At 44.3% G+C, this 20,467-nt stretch overlaps 1 protein-coding gene across 1 annotated transcript in view; it reads left to right on the forward strand.

Moving 5' to 3' along the window:
- Positions 1 to 3,229: 3,229 nt before the first annotated feature.
- The window catches only part of EIF5B (eukaryotic translation initiation factor 5B), a 36,075-nt gene continuing 18,837 nt past the window's right edge, over positions 3,230 to 20,467 (forward strand). The window contains exons 1-7 of the mRNA XM_068182740.1: positions 3,230 to 3,338; positions 16,293 to 16,418; positions 16,509 to 16,596; positions 16,977 to 17,622; positions 18,090 to 18,310; positions 18,488 to 18,638; positions 20,250 to 20,345. Of these exons, the coding sequence (XP_068038841.1) occupies positions 3,304 to 3,338; positions 16,293 to 16,418; positions 16,509 to 16,596; positions 16,977 to 17,622; positions 18,090 to 18,310; positions 18,488 to 18,638; positions 20,250 to 20,345 (1,363 nt within the window). The 5' untranslated portion in view covers positions 3,230 to 3,303. The remainder of the gene's footprint in view (positions 3,339 to 16,292; positions 16,419 to 16,508; positions 16,597 to 16,976; positions 17,623 to 18,089; positions 18,311 to 18,487; positions 18,639 to 20,249; positions 20,346 to 20,467) is intronic.

The following is a 20,467-nucleotide window of genomic DNA, read 5'->3' on the forward strand; positions in this document are numbered from 1 at the left end:
AGCGCCACTGGCCCTGTGAACGCCAAGAGAATCACTTTGAGTAAGGACGGGAAGAGCGCGCAGGGGACGGCAGCCGCCCAGCACCGCAGCGCCAGCAGCGCCCGGCCGCTGCCGCAGGTGGCACGGCCGCACCCGCCCTGCCTCCCTCTTCCCACCGCGGCTCGCCACACCGTCTGCTTGCCCCGCACCCTCTCTCGTGCTTCCGGAGGGAATGCGAACCTCGCCGGCGCAGAGCAGAGGCCAGCAGGTCTCCAGGAGGCGGAGAGACCCAGCTCAGCCGGGGCAAGGCGGGGCTCGTCCTCCGAGCACTCAGCAAGGCACACAGGACCGAGCCCCGCCGCTCCCCCCTGCAACCCGAGGGGCCCGGCGGTATCCCGCGCGCCAAAAGCCTTTTCCTAGGCAGCCGGGAGCCTCGGCACCGCCGGCGGGGACGCGGTTCCGCCGCCCGGCCGGGAAGGGGCGCCGGGGTCCCGGACGAGCGGGGCGGCACACGGCGGGGGCACTGCGCAGGCGCCGCGCGCCTCCCTCCGCGGGGTCGCTACGCACAACGCCACAGACAGTCCACGCACCTTGGCTACGGGATGGACTCTCCAGGGCCTGCCCCGGGCTCGGTGCCGCCCGCCCGGTCCCGGCACCCGCGGCTCGCCCTCCGCCTCCCCGCGCGCCGGCCGCGCCCCGCCGCCGCCGCCGCCGCTATCGCGAGAGTCGGCGCGGGAGCGCACCGCGCGCGCGCGGAACGCCCCGCGACGCGCTGATTGGCCGGGAGAGCCGGGCGCGCGCGCCCGCGGAACCAGCCCGGCCGCGCGCCCGCGCCGCGGGAGGAGCGCGGGCCGCACCGGCGGGAGGGGGGAGCCGCGGACGGGAGGAGCGCGGGCCGCACCTGCGGGCGGGAGGAGCGCGGGCCGCACCTGCGGGCGGGAGGAGCGGACAGGAGCAGCGCGGGCCGCACCTGCGGGCGGGAGGAGCGGACGGGAGCAGCGCGGGCCGCACCTGCGGGCGGGAGGAGCGGACGGGAGCAGCGCGGGCCGCACCTGCGGGCGGGAGGAGCGGACGGGAGCAGCGCGGGCCGCACCTGCGGGCGGGAGGAGCGGACGGGAGCAGCGCGGGCCGCACCTGCGGGCGGGAGCAGCGCGGACAGGAGCAGCGCGGGCCGCACCTGCGGGCGGGAGCAGCGCGGGCCGCACCTGCGGGCGGGAGGAGCGGACAGGAGCAGCGCGGGCCGCACCTGCGGGCGGGAGCCGCGGACCCACGGGCCGCACCTGCGGACGGGAGCCGCGGACCCACGGGCCGCACCTGCGGGCGGGAGCCGCGGACCCACGGGCCGCACCTGCGGGCGGGAGCCGCGGACGGGAGGAGCGCGGCCCGCCCGAGGCGGCCCCGCCGGCGCCTGCCCGCCTGCCCGCCGCGGTTCCCTCTCCCGCCGTGCTCGTGAGGGGCGGGGCTCGGCCGCGAGGGGCGGGTCACGGCACGCCCGCTGCCGTGGCGTAGGCGGCTCTGGCGGCGGCGGAGGGGACGGCGGCAGCGCCCGCGGGTGCCGCTGCGCTTTGGGGGATTCCTGCTCGGGGTCGGGTGTGAGGCCGAGGCCGGCCCCGGCGGGGATGTGGCGGTCGGGAGCGGCGGGGCCGGGCCCCGGAGCGGTGGCGTGAGGTAAGTCACGCTGCGGGAGCCGCGCAGCGCCGGCGGGCTCGCCGAGAACCGGGCTGTGCCGCAGCAGCTGCGGCTCGCCGTCTCTTTGCTTCTTCCCGTAAGTGCGGTGGAAGACCCGCTCATATCAGTAATGGGATATTAAAGCGTGGTTCTTTTTAGAAAAGCAAACAGCAACAACAACAACACCAAAAAAAACCCAAAACACCAACCCCCCCAAAAAACCAAAACCCGACATACGTGTTCGGCTTTCTTCTTTCTTGGAAATCTCGCTTCCTGGTACCGAAATGAGCTGACGGGGAAGGCGCAGTGGGCAGATAAACTCGGCCTTATCTGCAGTCGGCTGGGAGCCTGGGTGGGAGAGACTGATAAGCAGCTAGAGCTGTATAAAGGCAGAGGGAAGTAAGAAGTCAGGGTGCTAGGGAGCGAAGCAATGTGGAGGTGGCGATCCTGCGCTTGAAGGGCGTAGGGAATAGTGAGCCTTGCTTTGTCGACCAAAGGGGTTACGGTGGCAGGGTGATGACAACAACAGAACACGTGCAGCTCTCAAAGCCTATTAAATAAATGCATTAAATGATGTCTGCTGCCTGTGGGCGTTGTTATTTCTGCTCCATCTTGCTTTGCTCCGGAGGAAAGTGGCCAGAAGAAGGTGAGGTCGCATCTGAGAGCCGCTCCGCCCCAATACATGGTGCTTGCTGCTGCCTCCCTTGCTCGCCGTGTCTCCGAAGGTGGGCCACCTCCTCCTGCCCCGCAGCAGCAGGACCCGGGCTCTCCTGCGAGAGGGCGCAGCGCCTGCTCCCTGGACTCCTTGGAGGGGAGCGGGAGGGAAAGCTTTGTACACTGAGGAGATCTGGCGGCGGGGAAGGAATTGCCGTACTCTGAGTGCCTCCCGCTCCTGGAGCTCCATTAGGTCGCTGCCATAAGCTCAGTGCTGTCTCCCCTGTTAGGCAGAAGGCCAGTCGCCTCAGGGTAGGTGCTTCACTTCGCCTGCAAGGTATGCGGGGAGGTGCTGGCGGTGGCGGACCAGCAGAGCCCCGCGCAGGGCTGGGCGAGCTGTCCTGGGCATGTCCCGCTCCAAAGTGACTTCCTGGCCACTCCACTGCTGCCCTGCTCCATAAAAACTTCCCCCTTAGCCTCTTCCTTCCCTCACTTCGGCTTAGCTATCCCATTTAAACCTCCAGGTAAACATTTTCAAGCGTGTTTATTTTGACTATCGCTCGGGTTTCGTGACCAAGCGGGCCACAGTCCTGCCAGGAAGTCCTGGTGCCGCTGGGGAGCCAGGAGGGCTGGCGGGCAATACAAGCTGGGGGCGTCGTTTAGACGTTTCCTGGGGCCGCCTGAGGACCAGGAGGGAAGCCGCAAGATTCGGGGCGTCGCTTAGGCGTTTTCCCGGGGGCTGCCCATGGTCCAGCCTGAGGCGGACACGGGGCGCTTTTCACGAGGCCGGCCGGTCCCGGGAGCGGCCGGCGCCGGGCCCGTTCTCCCTCCGGCCGGCAGGAGGCGCTCGCGCGCGGGGCCCCGCGGCGCGGGCGGGGCCGGGGGGCGGGGCCGGGGGCCGGGGGGCGGGGCGGGGCGGGCGCGTGCGCGGCGCGCGGCGGTGCCATATGCGCGGGGCGGCGCTGAGGGGCCGCGCGCGCCGGTGCCGGTGCCGCCGCCGCCATGGGCAAGAAGCAGAAGAACCGGAGCGAGGAGAGGTGAGGGGTACAGGGTAAACCTCCTCCCGCTCCCCCGCGTCTCGCCGCAGGGACCCCTTCCCCCCCCACCCCCCTCCCCCGCGGCGGCGTGACACGGCCCACACGGCGCTGAGTCAGGCGCCGGGCCCGGCCGGGGCTCGCGGCCTCGTCGCAGGCGGGGCGCGCCAGGCCCGGCCCGGCTCGGCCTGGCCGAGCGTGTGTTTGTCCGCGAAGGGGCAGGCAGCTCGATTTCCAGTTGAAAAATAGCTGCTTAGCGCGGTTGAAGTGATTCAAATGTGGGTTTCTTAATTGTTTTTCATCCCTTACCGGGCTTTGGTGCTGTAGATCGTGCTGTGACACTGGAATCTACATGTTTCGTGTGCTCGCTTAATAAATGCAAATGCTGGGTGTTTTAGTGGTTGGAGGGTAAAAGAGTCGCGTGTGTCGCTAGATTCGTATCGTCGTGGACAATGCCCCATCTGAACTTTTTTGTGTGGAAGAGTTTCCTATAAGGGCAGCTGTATTAACCATATGGAATGCTGACTGAATTACATAGTGTCTATATACACTAGCAGGAGAGAGTGTATTTTTACTTATCACTATAAAGTAATAATACAAAGAAACAATCAGTTCAAAAAGTGTTTTTAGTTTTTAATAGTGACAGGTAGTTAAATGAAACTGATGTCTTGAAATGTGTTTGAACTAGAAACGACAACGTTTTTTCCTGTAGCCATTCAGTGATTCTTCTCTGGAAGTTCTCCCCATGACATCTGTGTCACAAAATACTATTTCATGGCTAAGACCTTTTTAGTTAAGCGTGAATTGATGCTTGCTTAAGGCTATTACTCTGTATCAGGTTAGGGTATAAACTGTTCCGGTTTCACCGGTCCGTTCTGGATAGTGAGTCTTTTGTCGGTGAGGTATTTTCCTCATCTGGCTGTTTTTTCTGATGCCTTTTGCCATGCCACGTGTGTTGCTTTTTAGTATCATTATTGCCTTGTTTCACGGGCTGTATTTCACAGGAATATTTTGGGAGCAGCTCTGGTGAGGAAGTGAGTTGAGTGTGACTCTAGAAAGAAGAGGAAGGGTTGGACATTTATGCTCTAAAGGGAAGAAGACCAAGTGCCCGTCTTTGTAGCGTGGTAGATGCCAAATGCGTGGAAAAACCTTCGGGTACTGAAACTCTGCTTCTTGGGGCTCTTTCAGGGGTGGTGGCTGGTGTGCAGGGAACACTTTGAGAGTCTTGGTGCCTACTGGATACTTCATTCTCTCTGCGTATCTTTGCACATATTTCTCTGTGTGAAATACTGTGCACAGGCCTCTCTGGTGTGCTACACGCAAAATGTCATTTGTGTCTGAAAATGGAAGGATACCTTAAAGGAAAGGTCAAGAATTTCTTGTTAGAATAGCTGAAATCTTGAGAGCCTGGTTACTATTACATTAGATCTTAATGTTGCAAAAAAGAAAGAATAATAGTGCAGTTACAGTAGTTGTGCTCCCTGTTGCCAAGTCCTAAGGTCAGTGGTTTCATCCTGGTGGTGGTGGTGAGCTGATACAGAGAGCTGTCAGCATCAGGTGTCCTTCACCGGGTGTGTGTGATTGCTCATGGTTGTGGTTTCATCTTCCTCGCTCCAGGATCCACTTGAGATCATTTTTATATGTTTGGTAATGTGGCGTTGCTCTTCTCTGATTATTCTACGAAGCTCTGTGCTCAGCTACTTCCATCGGTTAGCTCCACAGTTCATCCAAAGAAGAGAAAGGCACTGTGTATTAAATACTAATTCTTTCTTGTTTGTTACCCCTAAAACCAGTTTTGTTCAGGTCTGCATTTCTTTTAGCCAGCGTCTCTCAGGTTGTGGGGCGTCCTGTGCCGAGTCTGTAGAAGCTGTCTCTGTTTATTGCATATTCCTGTGCCCTGCTGTGTCCTGTGTCTTCCCTTCCCAAGGCCACTGCTCCCATACCAGGCCTGTATTTCTCTACACTACCTTATTGTTGTGGACTTGTGATTATCTCATTCTGTGCAGTGACCGTTTGTCACTGATTGTATATGAAACTATGGTTGCAGAATGCCCAGGTAAACAAAAGTAGAACCAATGAGGCATAGGCACCTGGTTAATTAGAGAAAATGCTGTCACAGCTAAATCAAGGGACAGTTGCAGGCAGGTCAGGAGTTCAGCCACAGTAAGCCTTGGCAGGCTTTAGTCCCGAGGTCTGCCAGTGCGGTACTGAGCTTAGTAATTGCTCCTAGCAGCGACAGTACTGTCACAGGACTACGCACTTGTACGGCAGGAGAGGGATGGTGTGGAAGAAGAATACAAGCAGACAGGTCTTTGAGGAAAGAGGACAGGATGCTTACACTGGCTGTGTTTTGTAGCCTGGGGTTTGAGGGGTGGAGGTGAGGTGGGACCAGGAAGGCCGGTGATGTTTTGGAACAGGTGTTACCTGCAGAGGTAACTTTGAGTTTCTCATGGTCGTGGTTCTAGGTGACATCCTTGTGAATGTCAAGTTCCCCTGAGAGAGAGGATGCACTGCATGTTTGCATCTGTGGCTTGAATTTGGAGTTCCAAAACCCCCCATCAGTCTCCCCTCCATTTCCGGTCAAGTGAGAGAGGAATGGCCCTGTGTAATCAAAGGCTTCCAGGTGCATTTGCTTGCTGCATTTCAGTTCTGTGCCATATAGTGCTGTACTATTTATTCCCTCCTTTTCCTTTCTTTTTTCCCCAACAGTTACGTCAGGTACAGTCCCTTATATCCTTTTTGGCTGCAGATCCCAAAGCATGTGGCAGCTCATGGGCACAACTGGTAGTGCAGAGGAGGCATGTGGGAAGGTGCAGGTGGTTATGTTTATGCTGTGAATATTTGTTTGAGAATTGATGTGGTGACAGGAAGGAGATTTTCTGCTTGACACACTGAGACAAATTGTGTAAGGTGCAAGTAATCTTTACTCTGCTTTTCTCCCCTCAGCCCCATAGCTTGGACTTCTGTAGTGGAGTTTCCTCCTCCCATTTCTGCTGAGTATGGTAATGGTCATACCAATGGGCATTGGTGTGTGTGGGGAAATGAGGCTGAGGATGAATTTTGTTCCTGTGTACTTATATGCTGTTTGTATAATAAGACCCTGAGCGAGATGACAGCTGTTATGAGCAGGAAAAGAATGAAAATGCAAGACAGTAGCCTGTTATGAAAACACTGCAAATCTATACCAGCAAATCTATACTGTACCAACACCTCTGTTACACCCTTCTGGAACTCTGTTAGTGACTCCTGCTGCTGTGCATCTGCCAACGAAGAACATATTTATCTAGAATGGTCAAATACATGGTCACTTCGTGGTGTGTTAGGTGCTTCGTAAAGGTGGAGAGTGTCTTGGGTAAAAATAGCTCCTAACCCTGAATAGGGAAATTGTTTTAATTGTTTCCTCTTTGGAATTTTTGTGTTTGTGGTGATCACCCATTTTCAAATGAAATTTCATAGCAAATATTTCAATAAAAATATGAGAGATCTGAGTTTTCAAGCTTTCCTAATTGAAGAGCAGGTGCTCTTATGTGTAGTCTAGCTCCTTTTGGGATGAGTGTTATGCTTTGGTTCTTTGATATGGTTGTAATGGTAGAAGGTATGTCAAGGTTCTATCTTACTGTCTTTGGAATTTAGTTAGGTTTTTTTTTAATGTTTGTGAAGAAAGGCTGTTATAAACTACAGAACTCTGCTTTGAATCTGAGCCTCAAATTGCTGCTGTAGACTTCCTAGTGAGTGTGCTATGTACTCTATGTTACAGATTATTGCTTGCCTAGAATATGGCTCTTTCCCTTTGAAGGCGTTAGCTTTTCATGTGCTTTGCCTCTTCTCCCAGCTTTAAGTCGCCTTCTTTTTCTCTTAATAGTTTTTCTTAGCTTCCAATAGGTAGTATTTAGCTGTGTTTATTCTTCCGCCCTTTAATAATGTGACCTGTTGCCTAGGCATTCCACTCTGATCATTCATGCTTATTGGTTTGGAAATTACAGGTGCTGGTTGTGATTCTGCAGCCAAGAGGGAACACAGCTGCTAAAATAAGACTTGGAGCGCTCTTTCTGATGCTGTGTATTGCTTTTTATCTGTATTGTCTACTAGTCAGGATGTTTGGTTCCTTTTCTATTGGTGTGTTAAGTCAAATCTTCTCAGTGTTGTGTAGGAAAGTTCTCTGAAGGCTAGAACGGAGTTTGGAAACATTCTGTACACCGGTGTCATTGTAAGTTATCTGCTTCTCAAAAACATTTCCACAAGCAAGGGCTTCTGCAGCTCCATCAAGGACAATAGCTGATAAACCCTTGAAATCCCTGTGTTTCCAATCTCGCCTGGAAGATGGAAGATTTTGTACTGAAAGCTGGAGTAAAGTAATGCAAAATAAATTCACCATTACAGAAATTTGTTGTCCTGTTCTATGTAAATGTATATTTCTGTTCCCTCCAAACCTGTAGTTTTTAACACAGGCATTTCATATTTACAAGAAAACTATATATACTTGTTGAATTTTATTTTTAAGCAAAGCATAATTATAAAAAGTGTATAAGGATCATGAAATATATGTGGTAAGGGCAGCATAAACCAAAAAATACTGCACTACACTAGGAAGATTGAAAGAAGCAGCTTTTTGTGTGGAAATCTTTATTCTTTTTATTATCTCAATGGTGGCATCTAAATCTCATGTGTAACTGCAGTTCATGGAAAGTATGAAAATGGTACCATGCAAGCCATCAGGAATTGCAGAACCTGTTGTTTCAGATCTCTGAAGACTTCTGAAAGCCTGAAGTGTGTTTCTTTAAATACATGCTGTAAGGTGAAGTAGTGGTTTTAGTCACAGTTCATGTAGGTGGGCATTGTTTGCTCTTCAGGATTCTAGGCAATGTAAAGTGTAGTTCTGAAGTTGTTTTAAATGGTGTTTTTGTGATGTATTTTGATTTTTTTATACGGTGAGATAGGATATGGAACTTGTGAAACACTGAACTTGGTGGTAGTTTCTGTTGTCTTTGCACTTTTCTTAAACAAAAAAAAACCCAAAAGAACTTGTTCAGGGAAGACTGAATGCTAGTTTTTTACTTAGTGTTTCATATTCCATGCTTTTAGTCATCTTATTCTCTTGAGATGTAAACACATACACTGAATCATGAAAAGAAGCTTTTTGTCTTGAAGTTTTGCTATATCTTTGTTTAAATGGGTATTTTAGGTTGTGGGGTTGTGTTTTTTTTTTTTTGGTTTTTTTTGGTTTTTTTTTTTTTTTTTTTTTACTTTGGTGAATTTTTTTTTCTTCCTTTTTTGGTTGATTGCTCATTTGGTTTGGTGTGTTTTTCTTTTTTTTTTTTTAATCTGGGTTCTATAAAGGAGACTTCTTATTTTTCTGGCATCTCTTTGGGTTAAAGGTGTAGTTCTCTATCTTTTTCTTCAGAAGGTTTTGCTTAGCTGATAGTTATACCACTCTTTTTTTCCCCAGCCAAACTTGAAAGAGAAGGCATGACTCTTTAATATTAATAATGGAATCATTGTCTTGGGAGCTTCAATGAAAAGCAATTACCCTTTTAGTCAGATTTTACTTCCTTACTCTCTCGTGTAATTAGGTAGCTTCACCAGCTTCCTTCATCTATGAAAAATCACAAAGGTGTATTTCCAAGTAAAACTCAGCTCAGTTGAGCCTCTGGACATTTCAAACCCTGGGATGTTGCTCTTGCTGTCCCCAGCTGCCAGCTGTACCTGCTTCCATTGCAGTGCATTCTATGCTTATGGGCCCACAGTACAAATCAGGTGTGCGTTTTCATCTGCTGCTCAAAAAGGCTTTTCTGCATGGACCTGTGGCCACAGGCTTGTCTGAGCTGATAAGAGGGGAAAATGTGGCTGGGAGTGGGCAAAGAAGTAAATTCTTCCCTCCCCTACACCTTAGTTTGAGGAAGAGGCAAGAGGAGGTTGCCCTATTTCTGGGGCTGAGATTTTATTTTTATTCTTTAAGCAGCAGTGGTGGGTTACGTAGTTGGTACTCATGTGGACACTCCTCCTTTTTCTGGGCTGAGAAAGGAGCACAGTTCATTCTTTCCTGAATTTCAAACTGTCTCGGTCATATGTAAGTTAAATGTTTTCAGTGGAGGAAAACCAAAAGAAGCTTGTGGTGTTGATGTACTTTGATAGACCAAAATGAGAAAAAGGTCAGGGCTTTGTTTTCATGTTTTGAATAGCCTTGCTGAGTCAGCAGATGCCTGCATTTTTCATTTCATAACCCACTTAAAGAACAAGCTGGTGATGCGGGGTTTTGAACAACTAAATGATTACTTCCCAAGTGGCTTATGTTTTGGCACTGTTTAAACCAGTTGCTGTAGAAGAACTTGAATTAGCATTCTGTCTTTCAAACAGTCTTAATACTACAGGTGAAAACTACAAGTATGTCATTCAGCATTGGTAACTTGCTGGCTTTGGATAGTCTCATATTTAGAAATGCATCTTATTACTGGGCTTACGGCTCACATACGTGGAGGATGGATAAGGTGCTCTAGGGAAACGATAAAGATCTGTCTAGAGGTATTAGTTTTACTTGGTCTAAAATTACTGCAAAACCAAACACATGGAAAGAGATGGTTCAGCTTCTCTTCAGTCTTTTTGAAGGTCAAGGACTTTTTTTTTCTTAAGCAAAGAAAATTACTTAATGACAGTGACGTTCTTCTGAAGGTGGTTAGAAGAGCTGGTGTAATGTAACTGATGAAATCTCTCCAAGGTTGCCTCAGCAAAAATGAGTCTTCTGATTATGCAGGAATGTGGGCAGTGAGTTCACAGCAGTGATGCAACTTTCTGGTGTGTCAGCTTGCTGACTCTTCTGCCTCTTGCACATGAAAGTTTAGTTTCTTTGTTTCAGTCTGTTTTTAATTGTACAGTGTTTTCTTATGTTTCAACTTCACCTTAACAGAGACAGCTGAAAACCAATCCGAAGTAAAAGATTTTTAGCGTGATTTAATACGTTCACTGTAAGATGAAGGCAAGCATAAGTAATCATATTTGTGTTGCTCAGTGCAATGGATCAAAAAGTGCTTGTAATTGTTTAGTCTGTGTACACTTCAGTTTTGGTTTCAGCAGGACAGTATTATCGTGTCAACTTTGTTTGCAAAGATGGAAGTTGGATTTCCAGTAGTTTAGGGCTTGTCTCATTTTAAGCTGAATTCCTCCATTTATTTTCTGCAGTTTCATTTACCTAATTTCAATAGAGTCAAATTGATATGAATGAGGGCAATGCAGCTCCTTTGTATAATCTACTGCTCCACTCTTTCAGTTCGTGAATGGATTAGTAGTTTTTCTTTGCCCTTTATCTCTCTGCTGCCTAGTCAGGATGCCACCTCTGTCACGTGTAGCTGCACGGTGCCTGTTTATAATAAAATTTTCCTCGGTTTGGGGATATGTATTGTAGGCACTGTAATAAGTGCACTGGAAGTTCTAACTGTGTGTGGTTTTAAGAAAGCATAGGAGGAAAACATGCATGTTTGCTGGTGGTCTTGCTAATGTAATGAGCTTGTCTATTATTAGAGAGTCTGTGAAATGCTCTTGGTCAGGCTTTCCTTCACTAGAACTGGCAGGGAAAGCTGGGGGAGCTCGTTTGGCAAGGAAAGGCAATTAGGCATTTTAACTGCAGAAGTTCACTGAGCAAAAAAAAAGATAAAATTTATTAACTCTTATTTCAATAGCTGTAATACTGTCTTCCTGCATTTGGCTTTGTTTTCCTGGGCAATGCTGAGGAAGTCTTTCAAATTTCCATGCCTACATTTGTCTGTTACAGAGACTATATTGGGACAGTATCTGTCCTTAGTATGGCAAGTTAACACTATGAAAATCCCTTAATGATGAATATATTAACTATGTCAGTACTTGAAGTACGTTTTTAACCTTCCATGGAAGAGAGGAGTGAGAAATAGCTGAAGTGTACTTGTAACTGTTCTGATGTACTTTATTAGGGAGCATTGATTTTTTTTTTTTTTGTTATTTGAGAATTGTAGGTTTAAATCTTGATTTGGAGCATGACAACTTCTGTTCCAATGCGTGGTGTACTGATGAACACCTGTAATATTGTTGACTGAAAGAAATGGTGGAACTTCAAAACTTAAAAATAAATCTTGCTAATTGTGAACAAGTACTAGAAACTGTGAACTTCACTGTGTGAGGGTTTTTTTAAAGCAAAATGGGAAAGCATGCCTGTAAAAGACTAGAGTAAACCCTAGAATGTGAGAACTAGGATTAACATTAATTTCAGTATCTGTAAATCACAATTTGTGTTAAGGTCAACTCTGGTATCCAGATGGCTTCCCCGGGGAATTTCTAGGTTCTGGTTGTTGCAGGCTATTGCATCAGAAAAATAGCTTCATCCAAAACTGTGCTTGTTTCTCATGTTTAAAAAAAACCAAGCACCCCTCAAATAAAATAAACCCAACACCTTAAGGTGTTTTTAGTATTTTTTTGGCAGATGTGATGTATTAGCTGAGGGGTTGGTTGGTTTGTTTTTAAAGCTTGTTCCTAGTCTTTAACACTGTTTCTTTGCTGTAACAGCAAGAGAAAAACAGCAGAGATTTTTGGGTTTTTTTTCTACAGACTGTGCCTCTATCAGTCACAAGATTTTTTTCCCCTTTTCTGACTCAGTAGCTTGCAGTTGTGTGGGAACTTATAAATAGCAGAGCTACTGGATGTCTTTGTACATCTGACTGAGCAGCGGTAGGTGACAGTTCTTTTATTTCCTAGCTCTTTTAATCTTCACACTGAAAGAAATTTAATGCTTCTCTTATAGGCAGGATTTGGAATTGTAGTTTTATTTGTTGTTGAACATTTTTTAACATGTAACAGGAGCAACTTAGGTTGTGTTTTGGGTATCAATTTCTGTTACTGGCCTGATTTGATGCTTTGTGTGAGAGAGGTTGCTGAAGTACTTCTGTTGTCTATGTCCATCTTAAAAATCTCCAAACACTTACTTGGGATGGTCTGGGAATATTTGATCCTGGCTTGGTACAGAATGCTGTGTTAGCACAGCATTTAACTTGTGACCCAGTGAATATTCAGGAATCTATCCTTAAGTGGCTTCTCCCATATAATACAGGTGTTCATTAGTCTGTGCAGACAGCTTGTACTGAAACCCTTTGGGGAAACAGTAAAGTTCTTAATGTAACTCCTCGGGCATGAAGGTAAATATTTTTTTGATATAAAGTATGTAAATGTTTCTGTGTGCTATTTTAAAGATTTACATTACTGTAATCTTGCTTAAATGGCAAAAGGCAGTGAAATTGTGTAGGGAAAATGTCGAGCACTTTTTCTTTTTGATTAGTGATGTAATTCTAAAGAAAAGATATTTTGTTTGATGCATGAAATACAGTGTTCTCTGTGCACATGTTATTGATTGCTGCACTCTGCTTTAATTAACATGACTTGTCTTTTCCCACTGCAGAGTTTTGCCCTATCTTAGGCACAGACCTCTGAGGAAAAATGTCTGCAGCCATTTTTTTGAATACTGCTTGTTTAGGTTTGAGGGAAGTACACACACCTAATGCCTGCTGTAATTTAGTGCACTGAAATACTGCTTTAGCTGTATCAACACTCTTTTTATATCTGGCAGCAAAAATAGAGGCTGCAATCAAAGTATGTGAATAACAGAGGTGGCTTAGGCTTCGCCTGTGAAACAAAGACAAAGGAAAATGAGGGAAGTAACTCCATCTCTGCAGTGCAGTAGCACTTTGTTTTCCAGATCTCCTTGAGCTTCTTGTGTTGGGGAAATGTGAGGGTTTTTTTAGTGTCAAAGCATTATGAGCTTGAATGGTCTAAGGTAGTGAGTGTGTGAAAGCTGTTTATTAAGTCTTCATGTAAAAGCAGTTAGAGGTCAAAATTGAAAACCATTCGAGCATTCCAGTCCTTTCAGGTTCCTGTATCAAGCCCTCTTAGGGTTGGACCCTAGTAAAGGCTGAATGAAGACCTTTTGGAGGTCTTGGAGAAGGAGGTTCCTGAAGGAATGTTTGGGTTTCTGAAATGTGTGTTGGAGGACTGGTTAAAAACCTTTATGAGAAGAAGTTCCATGGTTATCTAACAATGCCCATAGGAAATGTGAAATATGTTATGTGTCTAAGTGTAGTGGGTTCCTTATAAAAATGAATAAGAATCTCCCAGGAGTGGGGGGAGCACCTTCTTAATTTTCTTTTCAGCTTTCTTATGAAATCCTAGTGGAATATTATTAGAGTTTTAAAAGCTAAGGAAATTCAAGATCAGTATGGGAATAAACTTATAGTAATGGAAGACAATGTTTGAATTCCTTGGCTTTCCAATGATATTCTTGCTTGTTAGCTCTTCTGAGTTGTAGCTGTATATATAATTGCATGCAGCGTTAATTTTACTTCGTACTTCGCTGAGGCTCAAATACTTGAAGCTTGCTCTGTGACTTAGTAAATGGAAGCGTAGTGGAAAGTGTAGAGGATTTTTTGGTTGGTTTGTTTGGGTGTTTTTTGTTGGGTTTTTTTTTTAGTCAGAAACCAGTGACAGTTTTTTCAGAAACTAAACAGTGAAAGCCAAGTTTGGAAAGGCTTTTGTATTGATGCTGCTATTGCAACAGCTGGGTGATCTTTATTATTATTATTGTTGTTGTTGTTGTTATAATTCCTAAACTGTTCTTGTTGGTGGATGCTAAAACCTAATGTCTGTCAAATAGCTTTTTCAGGGTTTGGATTTTTTTTTCCCCCCTAAAGAAGTTTTCTTCTTCAAAGTTTGATTGAAGTGAGTTGATTTAACAGCAAATAAAACCTCACCCTCTTAAAGCCTGTACCCTGGAAAACATGAGATACCACTGGCATCTTTGCTTGTAGCAAAAAACCCATGTGTTTTATGTTTGGATATAACTTTCTGCTAAACTGCATTGTGAAAAGTCAGCCTTGGTGATAGCCATGTAAAACATGAGCTGTTTAAAGGCCTGGTGCTTTGGTATCTGAACAACCACATGGTTAAGATCCTGTAGTAAGGGGAGCAGTACAGCCTTGGAAGAAGTAGTAGCAGAGCATGTGTTTTGGTGTTTTCAAACTACTTCAAGCTTGGCTATGACTCGGTCTCCTCCATTAACTCCTAAAGGAAAAGAAGGTAAGCAAGTGTGCTTAATAAAATTGTTATTCAGCAATTAATGCAAAAAACAAGTTTGAGGGCCTGTGTGTAGGCCTGGATATAATGTAGCTAGCCTGACATTAGGGCTCTTAATTCTAGGTATAGAAGTGAGTGGCATTTTTATTTCACCTGTTACCCCAGTATACAGCCAGTTAAACTGCTTATAAAATGGCACTTTAGTTGCTGAAAAATCACCTTTGGGTGAGAATGGCCAAAATGTGTGTTTTCTGTTGAGGGAGGTGAGGATTACTTCAGAGATCTTGCATTAACTATTTGAGAGATACATTTCTTTTGACAAATGTATTACAATTCAAGTTAACACATGAGGAAGTGTTACTGGGTGTATTTTAGGTGTGTTTTTTCTTGACTAAAAGTATCTCTGGCAACACAGGTGCTGTACTCTGAGGTACTTCATTGTGCTGCTTTTTATTTGGTTTGTTAGTCCACCCAGAAGAAAATACAAAATCTTAAAAATAAAAATAATCAATCTTTGCCTTTAAAGAAATGACATACTCTGTTGCTCAGTTGTGCTGTTGCCACATGTAGACAGTTTTTGGTGACTTGCATATTCCCAATATGTCAGATAAAATGTTTGTTAATGTCAGCATTCACTTGCAAAAGAATCCAGCCCTTTTCTTTTTGCAAAGAGAGCTGCAACTTAGACTAACTGAATTTTAGAATCGGTAGCTGAATAAATAAATAGTTGATTTTCTTTATTAAGATTCAACTTCTGGATTTATATATTGGCACAGCTGAAGCTCTGGTAGTTTAGAATTTGCTGACATCTTGAAAGAAACTTATTTACCTTTTTTTCTGGATATAGTTTTGGGTATTTGGTGAGTCAGCCTTTGGCTGATTTATCCTGAGTGGGTGCTAATAAATGAGACAGTGAAATTGTAAAGCAACAGTTTTCTGTCCAGTTATCTAAGAGGCACTTAAATGAAATATTAACAGCTTGTTGAGTAAATGGGCTTTGAAACTGCAAGTTGTGATAAAAGTAGCATCAGACCAGTTTTGATCTGAGTACCAAAGCTCTAAGTGCGAAGCATGGAATAAGTAAGACTCCTTTCTTACAATTGTACTGTGTGTGATTAGGTGGTAAAAATGTCTAGATAAAAACCTCTGGCTTTCTTTAGGCCTCAGAGAGGTAATACTAAGGCAAGTGGTACAAATGATTGCTTGCCATCTACATGGGTATTTTTTATTCTGGCTTGGGGCTGAACTCTGATAATCTGTGTGACTTTTCTTGAAAGATAATAGAATTTTTGGTCTGATGGCAAAGCACAGGCAACTATTCTTGTGAGTTGGAAGCTGTAAAGAACTTTCACTTATTTTCTAAATAAAAATACAGTAGTTTCTTTGTTTGCTCAAGGATGTTTGAAGGAACAGATAAATACCTCTTAGTAGGATCCCCTGGTTGTGAATTTGTGCTTCATTTTTACACTTTGATTGTGGTAGCTGCTTCTCTATCAATGACACCTGTGAATTGAAGGGCCGAACAACTTATCTTTTGGAGGACCAAAGTCTAGTCTAGTTACGTACTTCCAAGAAGTTGCATCAAATTGCACAGCTAAACTTTTAAAGTTGGGGTTGCAAGAACTGAATGTATTTTATTGTTCCACCTCCCTTCAAGCAGACCACACATATGAAGGCTTTTTCCTTCCCTTCCTCCTGAGTGGAATAAGGTAGTAGTGCATAATCGTTTGTTAAACGTGGAGGATTTACCTGCATTGCATATGTTTTGTGATTGGTTTTGCATTTTGAAACGTTTATTTTGTTTTGTTCCAATGGCTTCTACTTATGTAAACTTAATGTTTGAACTAGTGATAACCCCGCTTTCCTTTTTCATTTTAGTGCAAAAGATGATATTGATATTGATGCCCTTGCTGCTGAGATAGAAGGTGCAGGAGCTGCAAAGGATCAAGAGCCTCAAAAATCCAAAGGCAAAAAGAAAAAAGAGAAGAAGAAACAAGATTTTGAGTAAGTTAGGGTTTTTTTCCACCTGCCTGATCTTACTCCATTGTCCAAAAACTCAGTTACTGAAGTACCCTAACTTCTTTCTTATTTTAGTGAAGATGATATCCTGAAGGAGCTGGAGGAACTGTCAATAGAGGTGCAAGGAGGGAAAGTTGACAGGGAACAGCCTTCTACAGGAAAGGTGAGCACTGAGAGGGAGGTGGGCTTTTTAATAGGAAATAGTTAAAACATGACACACTTCTGTCCCAGGGAACTTCTAGGTGTAGTGTAGTGGAAATCCTATGTGAAATGTGCAGCTAGCATGTTCTTTTAATTATATTTGATCATATTTTCATAGTAAAAAGTCAATAATGAAAAAAAACCACGCCTCCATGCTGATAATTATTCAAAGCCAGTTGGAATAAATCTTACTTGTGGGCTGAGGTATGGTACACTCAGCAGGAATAGTTATTACTTTCAAACTTTGTTCAATAAGAGAGGTTTTTCTTGATGTATCTCAATGCTTAGCTCATGATGGCGAGTAATTTTTGATGGCTGATTATTGAATTGTTTAATTTCCAGGTTGAAAATGATAATGAAGAAAGCATATCAAAACAAGATAAAAAAAGAAAAGGAAAGGGTAAAAAAGCCAATCTGGAAAATGACTATGACAGTGAGGAAGTGGAAGATAAAAAATCTAAAAAACCTCAGAAAGCTAAACACGACATGCTTTCTGGCAGTGATGACGATGATCATGAGACACAGCTTAAGAAAAGCAAAGGGAAAACTCAGAAGTCAAATAAAAAACACGATTTGTCAGAAGAAGATGAAACTAACATTAAGAAAAGCAAAGAGCGTGGGGGAGGAGTGTCTACAGGCGAGAGTGGTAATGAATCAGATGAGGTTTCCCAGTCTAGAAAAGGACAAAAGAAAAACCAAAAGCTAAAGTCTGCTCCTGCTGCAGAGAGTGGGGATGATGAAGAAGAACCTTCATTCAAAGTAAAAACAGTGGCTCAGAAGAAGGCAGAAAAAAAAGAACGTGAAAGAAAAAAACGTGAAGAAGAAAAAGCCAAATTGAGGAAGCAGAAAGAGAAGGAAGAATTAGAAGGTGGTAAAGAACCAGCAAAGCCAAAGGAATCTCTAAAAAAAACTGAAGAGAAAGCTTCTCTTGAAGTTACAACAATCTCTGGCCCTGGGGAGAAAGGAGAGACTGCTGCAGGCACAGAAGGTTTGTAACATGGTTTCTTAAACTTTCATTTAAATACTGTCCTTTTTATAAGACCAGAGAGGTGCCAGGCAGGGAGGATAGTGTGTTTGGTTTATTTTGAATTGTGAATACTAGAAATTTGGTAGCCTTGTCTGCCTCTCTGTGTTGGCTGACAGGTGGCTGTGTTTTCTGGCCTGCAGTTTGTTCAGGTATATGAGAAACCAAGCCAAATGTTGAATTCTCATTACAGTATATGATTACAGTTCTGTATTCCAAAAGTACTTTTTCACCTCCCTGTTTTTCTGATATTTTAAGACTTCAGGCCAAGACTTTAGAGAGTTTTATTGTTTTCATTATGAAATGTTTATGTAGTAGCCAGTGAAAATATTCCTCATTTGATGTTATTTATCATATTTGAAACATATATTGTATTTAGTGTATCTTTGAAATTTCTGGGGTCTTTGAAAATATGCCTCTTCTTTCTGTAGCTGATGACAATGAGGGGGACAAAAAGAAAAAAGACAAGAAAAAAAAGAAAGGTGAGAAAGAAGAAAAAGAGAAAGAGAAGAAGAAGGGTCCCAGTAAAGCCACAGTAAAAGCCATGCAAGAAGCCTTGGCTAAAATGAAAGAGGAGGAGGAAAGGGCAAAAAGAGAGGAGGAAGAACGCATAAGACGACTGGAGGAACTTGAAGCAAAACGCAAAGAAGAGGTACCGTATATCTCACTCCAAGGATAAAATAAGGAAGAGAGTAACTTTAATCTGTCTGCTTGCTGGTGCAGTTGGTGAATTAATCCTTAATATGTCTCTCATAAACAGAATATACTTGGGCAGCTTTTGTGTAAAGCATACTACAGAGTTTCTGCATGTGTATTTATCTTTCTCTAGGAACGATTAGAGCAAGAGAGGAAAGAAAGGAAGAAACAGAAGGAAAAAGAGAGGAAGGAGCGTTTGAAGAAAGAGGGAAAGCTTTTAACAAAAACTCAGAAAGAAGCCAGAGCCAGAGCAGAGGCTACTCTTAAACTACTACAAGCTCAGGGTAAGGAGTAGAATTTACTAATAATCAAAACAAAACCAAACCAAAAACCCAACCAAACTTTATATCCGTTATGTCTCTGTGTTTATTTTTTTTTCCTATCTGGAGCTAGGAGGGCAAGTACTAGTACTGAGTGGTTCCATGTAAAGCTGCTCTGTTGTCAAGCAAGGCAGTTTTTGCCCTCCCTTCCCCTTTATTTCTTAAGTAGGTTTAAGTGCCTGTATTTTTATCTTACACTTTGAATATCCAGCTTTTTAATACAGTCTTCTTGCAGTTTAAAGATGTTACTTGTGGGACTTCAGAAAAAGCATTTAAAGAAGTGGTGTCATCTAAAGGCCAGGTAAAGCACATGGGCTGTGCTGAAGGTCTTGTAAGACCAGTGATCTGGATCTTGTTGAATTAATTCACATGCTTAGTTAGGCAAGTCCACTGTATTGCTTCAAAAACCATAGGGCAAGTCCTTGGAGAAGATATGTTTTTCTCTTGGATTTGCCAGGAGTGTGTAAGAGCTTTCCTGCTTTTCTGTGAAATATAATGTCTCCATTGGAATGAAGTAAAATTGTCCAATATGTTGTAAGTAAAATGTCCTAAATTGTTCTTGGCAGCTGGTTTGTGACTAAAAAAAGAAATTTGTAGGAGCTGAGTGTATTTGTAGAGTACACTATCTGACACTTTACTGGTAGGTGGATGTATAAATGTAGGAATTTTTGTAGCTAGTAAAGTGTTTGGCGCTCTTAAACATATGTGAAGGCTATTTCTCCTTGGTTGTTGCTGTAGCTATTAGAATCTTTCTATTTATGTGCCCCTACAACTGGATTTTTGTCAGATCTGCAATATAAATCACTCAGTATCTGAAAAAAAATTTGGATGTGCAGCATTAATTCAGTTTTTTAATTTGTCTTTGCACCAAACTTCTGGTTTTCATGGAATTTCTTCATATATTACAGCACCCACTTCCTGGTGAGGCAAAGATGAAGCTCGTGAATTGAACCTGGCAATATTTTGATACCTGAAACCATCAGTGTTGTAAAATTAAAAAAAACCCAAAAACTTCAAACAGCAAACCAAAACCTAAAAACCTGAACAAATAAAACAAATCAAAACCCACATACCTTCCCACATTGAGGAAAAGGGAAGGTGTTATCCGCTGAACAACCGTAAGCATTTAAGACGAGTTCTGCCTGTGGACTACTCCAAATTGTCTGAAAATAGGACCACTGGCAGACGGGTTTAAGTGATTTTTTGCATAGCAGATCTTTATTTGTTCATCTTGATGTATGTGTTCATGGCGTTTTATGCAGGTTTGTGATAACTTCAAACCTGCAGTCGTAGAATCTGATTGTTTGGTTTATATTTTGTTTCATTGCCGTCGCCTTCCCCCAGTTATCTGACTTTTTTGAGAGCAGACATGAGTATCTGAAGAACTATACTTAACTCAAGTTTTCTAGCATTTGAATTCAGACTTCTATAAAAGATAAAATATGCATTGAACCTACTTTCTACTCTTTATTCCTCCATCTTCCAATTTTGGACAACCTGTTCTCATTTAAACCAAAGTTTGTTTATTAATTACCTGGATTTTCTTTTTAACAGTGTTTTTTATTTGTTTTGCAGGTGTTGAAGTGCCATCAAAAGACTCTGTGCCAAAGAAGAGACCAATATATGAAGACAAAAAGAGAAAGAAGCAGCAGCAGCCAGAAAATAAAGAAGGTATAGTTTGCATATAGGGATGCCTAATTGATGCCTAATTGATCAGTCACTGATCAATTAGGACTCCTGGAATACTTCTGGAAGTATTTCTAAAATAAATCAGCTAGTCTTAATCTAATTTC

This window comes from Anomalospiza imberbis, chromosome 2 (genome assembly GCF_031753505.1).
Source record: "Anomalospiza imberbis isolate Cuckoo-Finch-1a 21T00152 chromosome 2, ASM3175350v1, whole genome shotgun sequence".
NCBI classification, from domain to species: Eukaryota; Metazoa; Chordata; class Aves; order Passeriformes; family Viduidae; genus Anomalospiza; species Anomalospiza imberbis.